This window comes from Aquarana catesbeiana, linkage group LG08 (assembly GCF_042186555.1).
Source record: "Aquarana catesbeiana isolate 2022-GZ linkage group LG08, ASM4218655v1, whole genome shotgun sequence".
Taxonomy (NCBI): Eukaryota; Metazoa; Chordata; class Amphibia; order Anura; family Ranidae; genus Aquarana; species Aquarana catesbeiana.
Genome location: NC_133331.1, coordinates 17,869,160 through 17,885,063, shown reverse-complemented (window position 1 = coordinate 17,885,063; position 15,904 = coordinate 17,869,160). Strand labels below are relative to the sequence as shown.

Sequence of the window (15,904 nt, the reverse complement as noted above, 5' to 3'; positions counted from 1 at the left end):
TAAAATAACAAACTACTGCTATAAACTAACAAAACAGACCTTAGTTTACATACTAACTTTACTAGAATACATTAGGCTTGTGTATTATAGGGGTATTTTTATTTAAAAAGTATAATTTCGGCGGGAACGCCACTTCAAGCCCCGGACCATTTTGCTGGCCAAAGACCAGAGCACTTTTTGCGATTCGGCACTGTGTCGCTTTAACTGACAATTGCCTGGTCGTGCAACTAGGCTCCCAAACAGAGTTGACATATTTTTTTTCCCACAAATAGAGCTTTCTTTTGGTGGTATTTGATCACCTCTGCGGTTTTTATTTTTTGCGCTATAAACAAAAAAAAATAGTGACAATTTTGAAAAAAAAGCATTATTTTTTGCTTTTTGCTATAATAAATATCCCCAAAAATATATAAAATAACATTTTTTTCCCTCAGTTTAGGTCGATACGTATTCTTCTACATATTTTTGGTAAAAAAAAAATCACAATAACTTTTATTGATTGGTTTGCGCAAAAGTTATAGCGTCTACATAATAGGGGATAGTTTTATGGCATTTTTATAAATTTTTTTTTTTTTACTAGTAATGGCGGCGATCAGCGATTTTTATCATGACTGCGACATAATGGCGGACACGTCGGACAATTTTGGCGCGATTTTGGGACCATTCACATTTATAAAGCGATCGGTGCGATTAAAATTGCATTGAATACTGTGTAAATGTGACTGGCAGTGAAGGGGTTAACACTAGGTGGCGCTGTAGGGGTTAAGTATTTCCTAGGGATGTGTTCTAACTGTAGGGGGGATGGGCTGTGTGTGACACATCACTGATCATAGCTCCCGATTACAGGGAGCAGAGATCAGTGACACTTGTCACTAGGCAGAACGGGGAGATGCTTGTTTACATTAGCATCTCCCCGTTCTTCCTCTCCGTGAGACGATCGCAGGTATCCCCGTGGACATCGAGTCCGTGACCCGACTCACGGAGCTCCCGGTCGGCGCGCGCACGTTGCCGGCGGCACGCACGTGATGGGACGGCGGCAAATTCAAAGGGACGTACAGGTATGCCCATTTGCCCAGCCATGCCATTCTGCCAATGTACATCGGCGTGCGCCAGTCGGGAACCGGGTAATGTACACGGGACGTTTTTACAACCTCTCCTGAACAATTTAACTTGACAGATAGTAACTCACGTTTAAAACGTCCGTTTTTACTGCGTTTACATGCCACGTTTAGCCGCGTTTGCGTTTAGAAGCGTTTGAAAAAAAAATTATTTTTTTTTATAACATAGGCAAAAATGAAAAACACCTGTAAACGAAACGCGGCTAAAGTTACCGCGTTTAGCCACGTTTAGAAGCGTTTGGCACTTGAAATTCCTCTAAACTCATCTGAAATTCGTCTGAACTCATTTTTTTGCTTTCCAAAAAAAGGCCTCTAAACTCAACTGCCTAAAAACGACATTAAATGAACCTGTGTACAGGTACACATAAGATAACATTGAATGAGTTCAGGGGCAGCTGAACGTCTGTTTACCAGCAGCCGTGTACATGAGGCCTTACATGACTGCGTATTTGTCATTCAAAGTGTGAGACCGCTGAAAGCTGGAAATTGGCCTTGGCAGGAAGGGGGTATCAGTGGCCAGTAGGCAAGTGGTACATTGAACAAGCTGAAGTATACAAAAAAAAAAAAAACATTTTGTTTCCCTTCCCACACCTTGCTTTTTTTGCAGTGTCATTTCCTTCACCTCCTTCTTTTCTTCTGTGGGGCGGAGTTTCCTCTTCTCTGTACAGAGTTTGCACAGTTGTAGTCAGATACTTCGAGGCTACACACCTAGCACAGGATGGAGATCATGGCAGCAGAGGAAGGTAAGTGTCGCTCCTTTTTTGTCCTCAGAGCAGGAACTATCACAGCTCTTCTAAGACACGCTGGGGGGAGATTTACTAAAACTAGATTGTTTAAAATCTGGTGCAGCTCTGCATAGAAACCAATCGGCGCATGGCTTAGTGAGCGGCCGGAATGGAAGCACACTAATGGAGCTCTGTGAATGACACAGCCTAAAACCTGACATCCTGCTTGCTCAGACCTGGAAATGGGCAAACTGCTTCACCAGACCCCACACCCCAAATCCCGTCGTGGACTGGCTTCATCCTGAGCCAGGAGCATCTCCGATCTGCTCAAAGCTCAGCCAGCAGCATGAGGCACGTGGCGGGGCACAAGATGGCGCTGGCCCAGCATGAAGAGGAGGACTTCAGCGAGGACTCCCAGTCTGCTGAAGAGGACACAGGTAGGGGCCAAACACGCTCTAACAAACCCCTCACCTATGCAGACATGTCTGGGTTCGCTGCAGATATCAAATCAACATTACTGATTTGAAATCGAACCTCCTAGTCCTCACTGAAAAGCTGGCGACAGTGGAAGCCACAGGCAGACACAGAGACAGAGCATTACACAGGCTGGAGAAGGTAGCAGATTCTCATGTCTCACACTTCATCGAAATGAACAGACATTTAGAGGATCTAGACAATAGGGGACGCAGAAATAATATAAGTGTAAGGGGGATCCCTGAGACTGTAGAAATCGGCTTTCAGGTTTTATTGTCAACGCTTAATTAAAAAATCGGCGTGCACAGACCTCGGCAGGACCTCCCGCACTTGACTTCCCCCCAGAACTTTGTAGCTCCTCCTGGGAGTCAGAGGGGCTTTTCTTCCTATGCAGGGCTGTTCCCTGAACTGTCCCCTCCAGAGGGCTCCCTTTGCCTCCATTTGTACTCTATATCACACTATAACACTGACGTTTTTTTTCATACTGTTTTACCTTTTGGTAGATGACGGAGGACTTGTTTGTATATTGAATGTGACAAAAGCACCTCATACCGATTGTGGTCTATGTGAACTCTACATTTTATCGTATCTGTTTCAAGCCTTTAAATAAAAAAAAAAAGCTTAATTGAACAAGCTGAAGTTAGAAGCTGATTGGTTACCACCATAAACAACTGCACCAGATTTTGCACTCTCCAGTTTTAGTAGTTCAACCCCAATTCACCTATCTGAAGCTGTTTTTACTGAATTACAGTATATCTCAAATGAAACCAATTACTCTAACATACAGACTGGGACTGCGAGCTTTTAGGCTTCATGTACACATAGCCTATTATGACCAGCGGCCACGGGAAAACGCAAAACGAGGCAAAATCATGCCACGATTTTACTGCAGGCCAGTGGTCAAAAAGTTCCTAACCTGAAAGCAATTCTTCCGCAATCAGGAGAGGGAGGTTGAACCTCCCCTAACTTCAGCAGTTCCTAAAGGATCCTAAAAGCCTACGTGTCCATTGACTTTATAGGTTTTTATGGAGTTTAGGAGCTTTGGCAAAAAAAATGCCAACTCAAGTTTAGGAGCTGCTAATGTACATGAAGCCTTTAAAGGGTTATCTGTGTTCTTTTAAGCCCTGTACACACGATTTCCAATGAGAAATGTTGGATGTCAGGCTGTTGGCGGAAAATCCGACCGTGTGTACGCTCCATCGGGCAATTGTTGTCGGATTTTCCGCCAACAAATGTTGGCTAGCATGTCTTCAAATTTTCTGCCAACAAATGTGTGTTGTCGGATTTTCCGATCGTGTGTACACAAGTCCATCCAAAGCACACACACGCATGCTCGGCAGCAGAAGCGGTCGGTCTTGTAAACTAGCATTCGTAATAGAGAATTAACATTCGTGACGCAGCAAATTATGAAATCTCCAAATGCAGCGCACAATTCTCTTCTTCTTTAATGGGATAATAATGAAGCTGCTTTGCTGGTGATACTGATGGAGTTATTGCAAACTAATTTTTAAAGGCTTTTTTTTTCTGGTGATATCAATAATAATATTATTATGTTTTTATTTGGACAAGTTACCACAACACCATTATCCCGTAGTTTTTAAGATCAAAGATACAACTATGTTGGTGTCCCTTGTCAATTTTACATTGTATTTTTTTTTAAATATAACTGCCGACTCCCAAACTGTCATTTGACGTAAAACACATAGCCAAGTATTATTCTCCACAATTTTTTTATTGTGCATTAAAAAAAAAAATTAGACATGTTATCTGCCAACAGAACTTAACCAAAAAGTGCATTCTATACATCAAAAAATATAGAAAATATAACAAATCGAATCATTATTATTCAACCAAAAAAATAATGTCAAAGCAATAATTCTGAGGCCAATAATAAATAACCCGTTATCTCCTCCGATTCCCCAACATGTCTGGTTGATGAACGGGCGTTCAGAAATGAACTGAAAAGCGCGAAAAGAAAAGCGCGAATCAACACTCACCAAAATTAGCAGAAGGAGCCCAAAGGGTGGCGCTAGAGAGCTGAAAAACCACGTAGTACATCACTACATTTGTAATTGTTGGCCGACATTTGTGTGACCGTGTGTATGCAAGACAAGTTTGGGCCAACGCCCTTCGGACAAAATTCCACGGTTTTGTTGTCAGGAAGTCTGATCGTGTGTACGAGGCATTCGTTTTTTTGGGCATTTTTTGTTTCTTTTTTATTTGTGGGTTTTTCTTTAATTCTCTTTGTATTTGATCATTACTTGTGTTCTGTTGCTATCATTTAATAAAAATAAAAAAAAATGAAGATTTCAGAGTTACAGTAGAGTAAAGGAGTAAAAATAAGTAACATGCAGCATTATATACAAAGCAAGGTACAATGAGATTTGCATAGTCTGTAATATCTTAGTAAATGTGTTACAGTTTACATTGGGATGAATTTACTATAGACATAAAGGGTTGATTTACTAAAGGCAAATAGACTGTGCACTTTGTAAAGTACAGCTGCCCACTGAAAGATCAGGTACTCCATGAGGTAAAGGTTTACTTTGCAAAGACTATCCAATCATGTGCTAGGGAAAAACAAAACAAAAAAAAAACAGCTAAGCTCTGGAGCAACTGCACTCTGCAGAGTGCACAGTCTATTTGTCTTTAGTAAATTCACCCCATAGACAGTACACTTTTCAAGTGCAGTTGCTCCAAAGCTTAGCACGTGAGTGGAAGCTCTGCTGACTTCCATCATCCAATCATGGGCAGCCTTCCCACGTTGGCTATAACCTGAGAACTGAGCAATCACGTGAAACCTGAGCTCCGAGCTGGGGAGAGGGCGGGCTCAGCTGTGCACTGAGAGGTGGAGTCAGCTGTCAATCAGGAAGCTGGGTGGATCCTGACAATATCTTTAGAATCCTTCTAGATCTTGGGAGTGGCTCTGCCACGTCAGCGGCTCTGCCACGTCAGCTAATAGCGAGCTTTAGCCCACTGTCGGATGGTTTTGCATCACAGAAGTGCAAAAGTAAGTGCACTCCTGTGATCCACATAAGAAGTATGATCAAAAAAAAAAGCTTTGGCCATTCTTCTCTTTTAACAAAGGATGCTTCCCAGACCTGCTAACCTTACATTAGGAGCCAACCAGGCCTTGTGGAGAGCCCTTGTGCTGCAGGCAGAGAGTTGGCTCCACACTGAACAGCAAATGTGGTGTCACCCCTCTGGCCGAGGTGTATATATTGAAGTATATGGACAGAATTAATAAAAAAAGAAACATTGTCAGATAATAGCGATCAGGAATAATATATTTCAGTTGTGGATTTATCTGTTTGGCTGGAGATGTGAAAATGTGAAAAACTAAACTAACCAGATAGTGAAATGTATGATAAACCAAAACCAAACAAGTTCCCAGCTCAATTCACCAACCAGTCTGCTACCCAGTGGTGGCCGGTGCTCAAAATTTTTTTCTGGGGGGCACAAAACATTTTTGAAAAAAATCATCAAATCCTGCCACTGTGCCATCAATTGCATTCACTGTGCCTTCAAATGCTGCCACTGTGCCCATCGAATGCAGCCACTGTGCCAAACGCTGCCACTGTGCCATCAAATGCTGCCACTGTGCCCATCAAACGCAGCCACTGTGCCAAATGCTGCCACTGTGCCTTCAAATGCTGCTACTGTGCCCATCGAACACAGCCACTGTGCCATCAAAGGCTGCCAGTGTGCCCATCATATGCTGCCAGGGTGCCCACTAAATGCTACCAGTGTGCCCTTAAATGCCCTAGTGTGACCCCCGCCCGCTCGCGGTCTGCCCGGAACTTACCCTGTCTTGGTGGGGCAGCAGGTGACTGCGACGAGCGGGGTCCTCCATGCGTCTCCTGCCGTCCTCATCTCCCGTCCTCTCCTCCTGATAGGCGTCCAATAGCGGCACCTGTCGTTTCAGCCAATCAGTTGACAGGTAACAGACCCGAGCACCTGATTGGCGGAGAGGCAGTTTAGTGTTAAAAAAAGCTAATATTAATTCGCTTTTCAAACACAGCTGAGTGACCTGTGAGCGTAAAGCATGGCACTCGCAGGTCACCTTTTTTGACGCCTATTAGAGCCTATGGCTCTAATCAGGTGCTTCAAAACACCCCGCCACTGTAATTCAGGTGCCGTGCCATGCAATGCATAAATCTATCTATTGGTGATAGAGGGGTGGCAGGAGAGAGGGGGCGGCGCCCGTGCACCCTTAATGCACAGGCCGCCACTGCTGCTACCAACCGTATTATCCTGTCTAACAGTATGCGTTAAAAACAGGGGTTTAGTCTACACACATTTGCAAATACATGCATAAGCTGGCAGAGCCTCTCCAAGGCATCCCAATATTATCTGCAGTTTTAACTCTTGTAACTTTATACTAATATTACATAGTAGAAGCACATGAATTATAATGGATATGCAGAGAGCAGGTGAGCCAGGAGGAAATACACCCCTCCTTCAAGACACAGGGGTGCACTGGACACCCAGCACAATGGCAGCAAAGGTGTTCATGCGTCCTCTCGCCAATATTACATCCCTGTGTCTTTAACTACTTTAAGACCAGCCGCCGCAGTTCTACTGCGGCGGGTTGGCTCTCCTGGGCAAATCGCTGTCATTGTCCTTTGTCCTCTTTAAGAGCTCTAGCGGGCGTCGCTGGCGGCCGAGATGTCTGCCAGCCACCCGCGATCACTATTGAGAGAGACAGAACGGAGATCTGTGAATGTAAACGGACAGATCTCCATTCTGTCACGGGAGGAGAGACAGATCTGTTGTTCCTAGTGATTAGGAACAGCAATCTCTCTCCTCCTCTGGTCACTACACTCCCCCCCACAGTTAGAAACACCTCCCTAGGGAACATTTAACCTCTTGATCGCCCCCTAGTGTTAACCCCTTCCTTGCCAGGGACATTTATAGAGTAATCAGTGGCTATTTTTAGCTCTGTATAAATGTCAGTGGTCCCAAAAAGTGTCTGATCTGTCTGCCACAGTGTCGCAGTCCCGCAAAAAATCGCTGATCACCGCCATTACTAGTAGAAAAAAAAAAAAATGCCAAGGAAAAGTAAATAAACAGTAAACAAGTAAAGACATGACCTAATCCCAATAATTCCTTTACTGGCTCCATCAGCCACCTACTACCTCAACTTTGTAAGGGATACCCACCAGCTATGACAGGAAAGCATTAAAGCAGAACTAAAGGCTTAATATTTATCTGTTGAATGGTCCAGTACCGGCATCTTCTTCTAAGTGCCGGTCCTCTGGTCTCTTTATTGGCTGGTGGGGGATGATGTCACTTCTGCACATGCGCAGGAGCTAGTCATCCCCGCACTAAGAGACCAGCCCAGTTCTGTAAGCTGAGCTGCACTTGCACAGATCAGTTTACAGTAACAAAGAAGACAGGGAGTATGCAGGTAGGGGCATTTAATGGCAGAAGAGGCGGTGCATGTTTCTTCTCCAATAAAAGCGTGCCTGCTGTTTCTTAAAGTGATATTAAAGGCAGGATTTGTTTTAAAAAGAATAATAAACATGTCTTACTTACCTGCTCTGTGTAATGCTTTTGTACAGAGCACCCTTGATCCTCTTCTTGGGTGCTCCGCCAGCACTCCTGGCTCCATGTCCTAGAGCAGTGCTTGCTTAGGGGGCAGCTGTCAGACTTGCATGCACCTGACTGACAAACCCGATATAGCAGGGAAAGGCCTCCCGTACGTATCTGGTTCCCGGCCCCTGGTAGTGTAAACAGAAGGCACAGGAGCGCAGAGTGGTAAGAGAGCCTGGCGGGTGACTTGCGGAGGTAAAGCCCAGGATCCTGATGCAAATGGTCTGGAAGTCCTTAGAAGGCAGGGGCCTAGGCAGCCAGTGCAGTGCAGGAGCAGAGAGGGCAAGTCCGGTCACAGGCAGAGTTGGCAACAAACGGTCAGCAAGGTACAGAGGAACAGGCAGCCTCAAAGTCCGGGTCACAGGCAGGGTTGGCAACAGGCAGGCAACGTGGTACAAAGGAGCAGGCAGATTCATGGTCAAGGGAAGCTGGGGTCAGGTGCAGGCAGATGACAGAGAGGAGTCCAAAGACAGGCCGGGGTCACAAGGAGATCAGACAAGCAAACAGGAAGCAAACAGGAAGCAAACAGGAAATAGGAACTCGGGAACTGGGAGCTGCAGATCGGACAGCACCGAGCAGAAGGTTCCAGCAAGCTAAATAGGGCGATTGGCGCCAGAGTGCCCAATAGCAGATCCCTTCCGAGACCTTCTCTGACAGTGCCTCCTCCTAAAGGGCAGCCTCCGGAAGCCCATCTGGGCCAGTCTATCAGCGTGGGTACTCCAGAAATCTCTTAAAAGTTCCTTAGTGTGCAGATTGCTTTCTGGTTCCCCGGAATTATCTTCTGGTCCATACCCCCTCCATTTGATCAAGTATTGGACTTGATTGTGTCTCTTCCTGCAGTCCAGGATTGCTTCCACCTCAAATTCTGTCTCCTTGTCCACGATTACAGGTTCAGGTGGGCCGGTATTACGACCCAAAAAGGAATTGGAAATAACGGGTTTCAGCAAGGATACGTGGAAGACTGGGTGAACCTTTAATGTATTGGGTAAGTCCAGCTCATAGGTCACGTCATTAATCTTCCTCTTGATTGGAAAGGGATCCATGAATTTGGGACCCAACTTCTTTGAGGGACAGGTCATCTTTAAGTTAAGGGTAGACAGCCAAACCTGGTTACCAGGCACCAGAATGAGTTCTCCACGCTTCTTCTTATCAAACATTCTTTTATTATATTCTTGGGTTTTAGCCATGGTTTAACGTAGTAGTTATTGTTGGTGAAGAAGAAGTCCATTGTTTCAGAAGCTGCGGGAATAGAGCACTCAGGTAAGGATTCAAGCAGGAATGACGGGTGAAAGCCATAATTGGCGAAGAATGGTGTCTGTTTGATTGCTGAGTGCACAGAGTTGTTATATGCAAACTCAGCAATAGGCAGAAGAGAGTCCCAATCGTCCTGTGAGAAGGTGGAAAAGCATCGGAGGTATTGCTCCAGAGTTTGATTAGTTCTCTCTGTCTGCCCATTTGTCTGGGGATGGTAGGCAGATGAGAACGCCAATTCAATTTCAAGTGAGCCACAGAGAGCCTTCCAGAACCTGGAAGTGAACTGCACACCTCTGTCGGAGACTATACTTGATGGTAGTCCATGTAGTCTCACGATTTCTTTGACGAAAATTTTTGCAGTTTCTACGGCAGAAGGCGTGCCTTTCATGGGTAGAAAATGAGCCATCTTAGACAACCTATCCACAATGACGAAGATGGTGGAAAAACCTTCTGCCAGAGGGAGTTCTACGATAAAGTCCATCGCAATCATCTTCCAGGGTCTTTCTGGGACGGATAAGGGTTTTAGTAGACCCCAGGTCTTTGTCCGACTATTCTTGTTCCGACCACAGGTGGTGCAGGACTCCACATAGCTTTTGCAATCTTTTACCAGTTGAAACCACCAAAATGTACGTTGCACCAGCTCTGTCGTCTTCAGTACGCCAAAATGCCCAGCCAATTTATGGTCAAGGCAGAGTTTCAGTACTGCCACTCTTATGCCCCGTACACACGGTCGGACTTTGTTCGGACATTCCGACAACAAAATCCTAGGATTTTTTCCGACGGATGTTGGCTCAAACATGTTTTGCCTACACACGGTCGCACAAAGTTGTCGGAATTTCCGATCGACAACAACGCGGTGACGTACACCACGTACGACGAGACTAGAAAAGGCCGGTTCAGAACCAAGCGCGGCACCCTTTGGGCTCCTTTTGCTAATCTCGTGTTAGTAAAAGTTTGGTGAGAGACGATTCGCGCTTTTTCAGACTCGTGGCTTTCAGATCATTTTCTGCCGTTCAGTTTGTGCTTGTGGGTTTGTATCTGCTCTTCAGTGCGTGCAGTCAGTTCGTATCGGAGTTTTCTGTGTGATCTTGCCCGCTCGTTGCTGTTTTTCAGGTCGCTCTTCACAGGCCTTGCTGTTCTTCAATGCGTTCTGTTACTTCGTTCTGAGCAGCCGACCGTTTTCTAGCCATGTTTCGTATGCGTACTCCTCGTACAGTTCGTGCTGTGCGGGGGCTTGGTGTTGGGGTCCTGACCTTGACACAAGTCCAGTCCATGAACAGGGTGGGGAGGAGTTCATGGACCAAGAATTGGTTGCTTCAGCGTCACCAGTTCTCTCATATGCCTTTGCTCCGTGAGATCCGTGAGAATAATCCTGATGATTTCAGGAACTTTCTCCGGATGACGGACCCCGTGTTTCACCATTTGTTGGCTTTGCTGACCCCTTATATTAGCAGGCAGGATACTTGCATGAGGCAAGCCATCACTCCGGAGCAGAGGTTGGTCGCTACCTTGCGGTATTTGGCCACAGGGAGAAGTCTGCAGGACCTCAAGTTCTCGACAGGCATCTCCCCCCAGGCTCTTCTTTGTGGACATTTACTGCTTGTGTTTGTTTGAGCTGACCCTGACAGAAATGTGTGGAGTGCAGAAAATGTTGTGATTGTGTAACCTTATACAAAGCACTGTTGGCTGTTATTTACTAAATGCAAAGACACTTTTCACTACAAGTGCACTTGCAACTGCACTGAAACTGCACTTGAAGTGGATTTGCCCTTAGGAAATGACCCCCATTTTCTCATAAAACAACAATTACATCACCCCAAAAGTGTTGTAGCATGAGACAATAATCCACACATTCTTGATTAACAATCTTTTTATTACCTGCACAATCACATGTGCATTTACCAAAGGTTTTTCTGACAAACCAACATGTTTGTTGTATAACAATTTTTGTGGTGTCATTATCCAAAATCAAAATGTGCATTTTATAGAAAACAGGCATGTGTAAAACCCACAAGAAAGACACAAATCTTGATCTTACAAAGTTCACATTTGGTAGAACTGGAAGGCAATATCAGACATGAGTATTTAGGAACTGTGTTTGATATAGCGTTCAGATGGGGGGAAATCACCCCTGGAAAAGCCAAATTTGGAAGATGCACACAAATTTCACAATGTCAACATGTGCTACCTGCCATCAGGGGGGATCAAGGGACGTGTTTTGGGGGAGAAAGCCCTTCCTCACCGCTACTTTATTATTGAGGAAGGGGTTGCACCCCCAAATCGCGTCCATTGATCTCCCGTGATGGCAGATAGCACATGTTGACACATTGTGTGCATCCTCCAAATTTGGCTTTGGGAAAAATCACAAAAACATTTCGCACATTGTAGCAGACAAAAGAAGAAAGTGATTTGGAGGGGTTTTAAACTCACCCCAAAACATCAATGATGCTTTTATATTTTGGAATAACATCATTGATGTTTTGCTTGATGTTTTCCAATTGTAAATTACACCCCATGATCTCCCCGATCAGGATCTGGGCACTTTCGGATGTGAAAGGATCTTCATCCACAACCTCACGATCACCTAAAAAGAGAGGAAACCCAAAATAAATTAGGTTTCAAAAAAATGCCGCAATCCATCTCTTATCTGAGCCTGTGGTTGCAGACACTCACCTGTTGTGGTGACTAGTTCCACCACGTCTTCATCCTCCTGCTCATCTTGTGTTGGGGGTATTTCCCCTTCTTCCAGAGGGGGGGGGGGGCTCTGGTCTCCTCGGATGAGGGGTGTCCTCCGAGTCTTTTCTCCCCTATGTAAAACAAAAATGGTATAATTAGCACACAGATATTTGATGGCAGAACTATAAAGATGAAACATTGCATGGAAGTGGGGTAAAATTGTCTATTTTAGCCGAGTTCCAAGATGTAGCTTTTTTAGTGTCCTTTGTCAAGCTGCAATACTTTACCTGTTTGGTAAAAGCTTCACAGATGTAGCCCCCCCTATAGTATACACTGGGGCACCTGTGTGGCCCCCCTAATAAAAATGGTGTTCTTGTGTCCCACACTAGTGCTCCAGTGTCCAGATGTGAAAACAGCTGCTGAGTGTCCTCTCCTTACACACAATCTAGTTTGCATTTCATTCTAGTAACAAAGCCATCTACCCAACCCAATTCTTTGAAGACAAGTATAGGGCGTCAAAATGGTGGCCAAATGCATATGGCCTAAACAATGGTATTTTATCGTCCGAAATAAAAATGTTTGATCCGAACGAATAATGTGCCCATGAACATGAAAGTTGCCATTTTAAACTGTACAACAGTTCCTAAAAGCACATGGAGCAGCACGAACGTAATAAACATAAAGAATAGGAACACAGCACAACTACTTACTTTTTTGCAGCACTCTCCGGATCTTTCTGTACTGCTCGTGTTCTCGTAATTTCAGGTCCGACCACCGCTTCCTGAGCTGATCTTTCGATCGTCGTACCCCGAATTTCCGGTGCAGACTTCTGACCACTTTCGCCATGATCTTGGCCTTGCGGACATTGGGGTTGGGGTAAGGCCCATACTTTCCATCATAGTCGGCCTTCTTCAGGATGTCCACCATCTCCAACATCTCCCCAAAGGACATATTTGAGTCCTTAAATCTCCTTCTGGATCGGGACGTTTCAGGCTCCAGCCTTTCCTCCTCCTCCTCTTCGTTGCTACAATTAGCACGATCCTGCTGTCTATCCACCATGTGCTCTTCCCCCACTGCGCCGAACGAAAAGGGGCGGGGAATAGACTAGAAAGAACGTCAGGGGCGGGTGGAGTTATACGCATGCGCAGTGTGTATAAATCGTAACGCGCGCGTCTTACGTACGATCTGTGAGCGGAGGAAGGAGCATCGGAGACGCCGATCGTGCTAACGAAGGTAGGATCTAAACTTGGGCCTATACTGCTTCGAAATGGAAGCCTATATTGTAACAAGATAAGGGGAGTTTGGCCTGACATTAGGCTTTGTCTTGTTTTGTGTCTTACAGAGAAAATAGATGGGTTCAACGACCACAATTTCCTGCCCCTGTTCATAGACAAGTACAGGGAGCTGCCCTGTCTGTGGCAAGTGAGACACCCCCACTATAATCACAAAAAGAAGAGGCAGGCAGCGCTGGAGAAACTGCTGGAGTTGGTGAAGCCGGTGGTCCCCACAGCAACCATCCCTTATTTGAAAGCTAAAATTGGTGGCCTGAGGAGCACTTATCTTAGGGAGCGCAAGAAGGTCACAGATTCCCAGAGATCCGGAGCTGCAGCAGATGACGTTTATGTCCCCAGGCTGTGGTACTATGAGAGACTGCGATTTCTGTCAGACCACACTGAAGTCAGGGAATCCCTCTCTACTCTTCCTTCCACGCTTCCTTCCACCCCAGCTGAGGCTTCCGATGTCCAACCTGGGCCTTCCAGCCAGGAAGAAGTGGAGGAGCCCAGCTGGAGTCAGGTATAGCATTCTTCTACAGATTTCTGGTCAATAAATAAATGATGTTTATTAGATGTTATTATTGATCACTAATTGCTGATTAAAAAAAGTGCTTTACATATCAATAGACAGTAGTGGGCACCCAAAATTGGGAAAAGAATGAAAACTGCTGGGCTCAGAAGGATAGTCTGTTATATTTGTTAACATTCAATTTGCAGCAGTCAGGAGGTGAAAATTGTGTGTGATTGATGACTAAAAAACTAAAACTATGTCCCTTTTTCATACACAGGAAGACCTCAGCCAGGAGGAGGCTGTGAAATGTGGCAGTCAGGAGGAGGCGGGGATTAGTGTCAGCCAGGAGGAGGCGGGGATTAGTGTCAGCCAGGAGGAGGCGGGGCTAAGTGGCAGCCAAGAGAAGCCTGGGACAAGTCGCAGCCTGACTGAGTCTCAGGTTCCTCCCCTCCGCCTGCCATATAAATGAGCCAGGAAGGCCACTCTGAGTCCCGTGCAGGATTCAGCGTACAGGCTGATCCAGGAGGCTTCGGCGTCCCTCAGAGCCTTCCCCAGTCCTGAAGAGGCCTTTGCCTGCATGGCTGCCACAAAATTGCAGGGCATGCAGGAGGGTCAACGCAAGATCTCTGAGGACCTGATTTATAAAGTCCTTCGTAAGGGGGAGAGTGGGGAACTAACACACAAGACGGATGTCATTGAGAGGGACGATCCTCCTCCTCCTCCTGCTGCCACAACTCCACCACCACAGCCAAAGGCTGTAAGGAAGCGTGGAAGGAAGACCAAAGAGTGATTGCCCTGGGTTCAGTCTGGTCTGACAGAAGATGCAGTCTCTCGTATGACCACAGCCTGGGGACACAGATGTCATCTGCTGCTTTCCGGATCTCTGGGACTTCTGGACCAGACTGCCCTCCCTTATGATATGGACTCCTCAGGCCACCAATTTTGCTTTTAAATAATTGATGGCTGCCCTGGGGGTCCAAGGCTTTGCCCACTTCTGCAGTTTCTCCAGCGTTGCCTCCCTCTTTGTTTAGTTGTGACCCCTTAATAAATTTTTTGGGTAAATTCTACTCTCCTGTGTGTGTTTTCATCCAAAAAGGACAGTTTGTTGGTGACGATTCAGGTACATTTCTAAAGTACAATTTAAAATAACAAGGGACAACAACACCAAACAATCTCCTACAGATTAAATAGAACAACATATTAGTGGTGTTGTGGGAACTTGTCACCAAAAACACACAAACATTTTCGGGAATACAAATCAAAATCACCAAAAAAAAAAAAAAGAGAAACACAAAAAAAGAATCTACATTAAAGTCCAAAAAAAATAAAAAATTTTGTTGTCAGATGTGAGAAATCAAAATATATTGAGGGAATCCCGATAAATAGTAACGTAAGAAGTTTGTGAGAAGTGTGTGTGAATATGAGCAGCAAAACTACTTAATTCTTGTCACATTATAAAGAAGAAGAGAGTGCGCTGTATTAAACCATTTTGAACATTGCAGCGTGACGAAAGTGCTGTATCCATTCCGAACGCTAAGTTTACCAGAACGAGCTGTCCCGTTTCGGAATTTCTTCTGAGCATGCGTGGCACTTTGTGCGTCGGAACAGGCCACACACGGTCGGAATTGACGCGATCGGATTTTGTTGTCGGAAAATTTTATCTCCTGCTGTCCAACTTTGTGTGTCGGAAAATCCGATGGAAAATGTCCGATGGCGCCCACACACGGTCGGAATTTCCGACAACACGCTCCGATCGGACATTGTCCTTCGTAAAATCCGACCGTGTGTACGGGGCAATAGACTCTCTGGGACCATGATCTTGTCTTTGTTCCGGAACAAACCATTTTGCAAACTTATGTCGACTCCCGTAGGTGGGGACAGATTCCTGGAGGCTTGTTTAATTTGGGATATGATATCCCCCTGTAGCAGCAGGAAGGATGGTGTCTGAAGGTAAAGGTTCCTCGGAATCCTGGAACATGCGAGACAATGCGTCCGATTTAATAGTCTTGGAACCAGGCAGCTGCAGATCGGACAGCACCGAGCAGAAGGTTCCAGCAAGCTAAATAGGGCGATTGGCACCAGAGTGCCCAATAGCAGATCCCTTTCGAGACCTTCTCTGACAGCAGCTAAACTGCTTGCTCAGGGGGCAGTCATGCGTGCTCACTCCCGAGCCCCTCTCTGAGCTTCCATAGGACACACTGATTGGGGCTCAGCTCCGCACCCCACTCCCTCCTCACTGCCTGTGATTGACAGCCGTGGGACCCAATGGCTCCCGCTGCT

At 45.6% G+C, this 15,904-nt stretch overlaps 1 protein-coding gene across 1 annotated transcript in view; it reads left to right on the top strand.

Annotated features, from left to right (window-relative positions):
• The first annotated feature begins 1,363 nt into the window (after positions 1-1,363).
• The window catches only part of LOC141105615 (C-type lectin domain family 2 member D2-like), a 123,838-nt gene continuing 109,297 nt past the window's right edge, over positions 1,364-15,904 (top strand). The window contains exon 1 of the mRNA XM_073595567.1: positions 1,364-1,858. Coding sequence (XP_073451668.1) covers positions 1,834-1,858 — 25 coding nt within the window. The 5' untranslated portion in view covers positions 1,364-1,833. The remainder of the gene's footprint in view (positions 1,859-15,904) is intronic.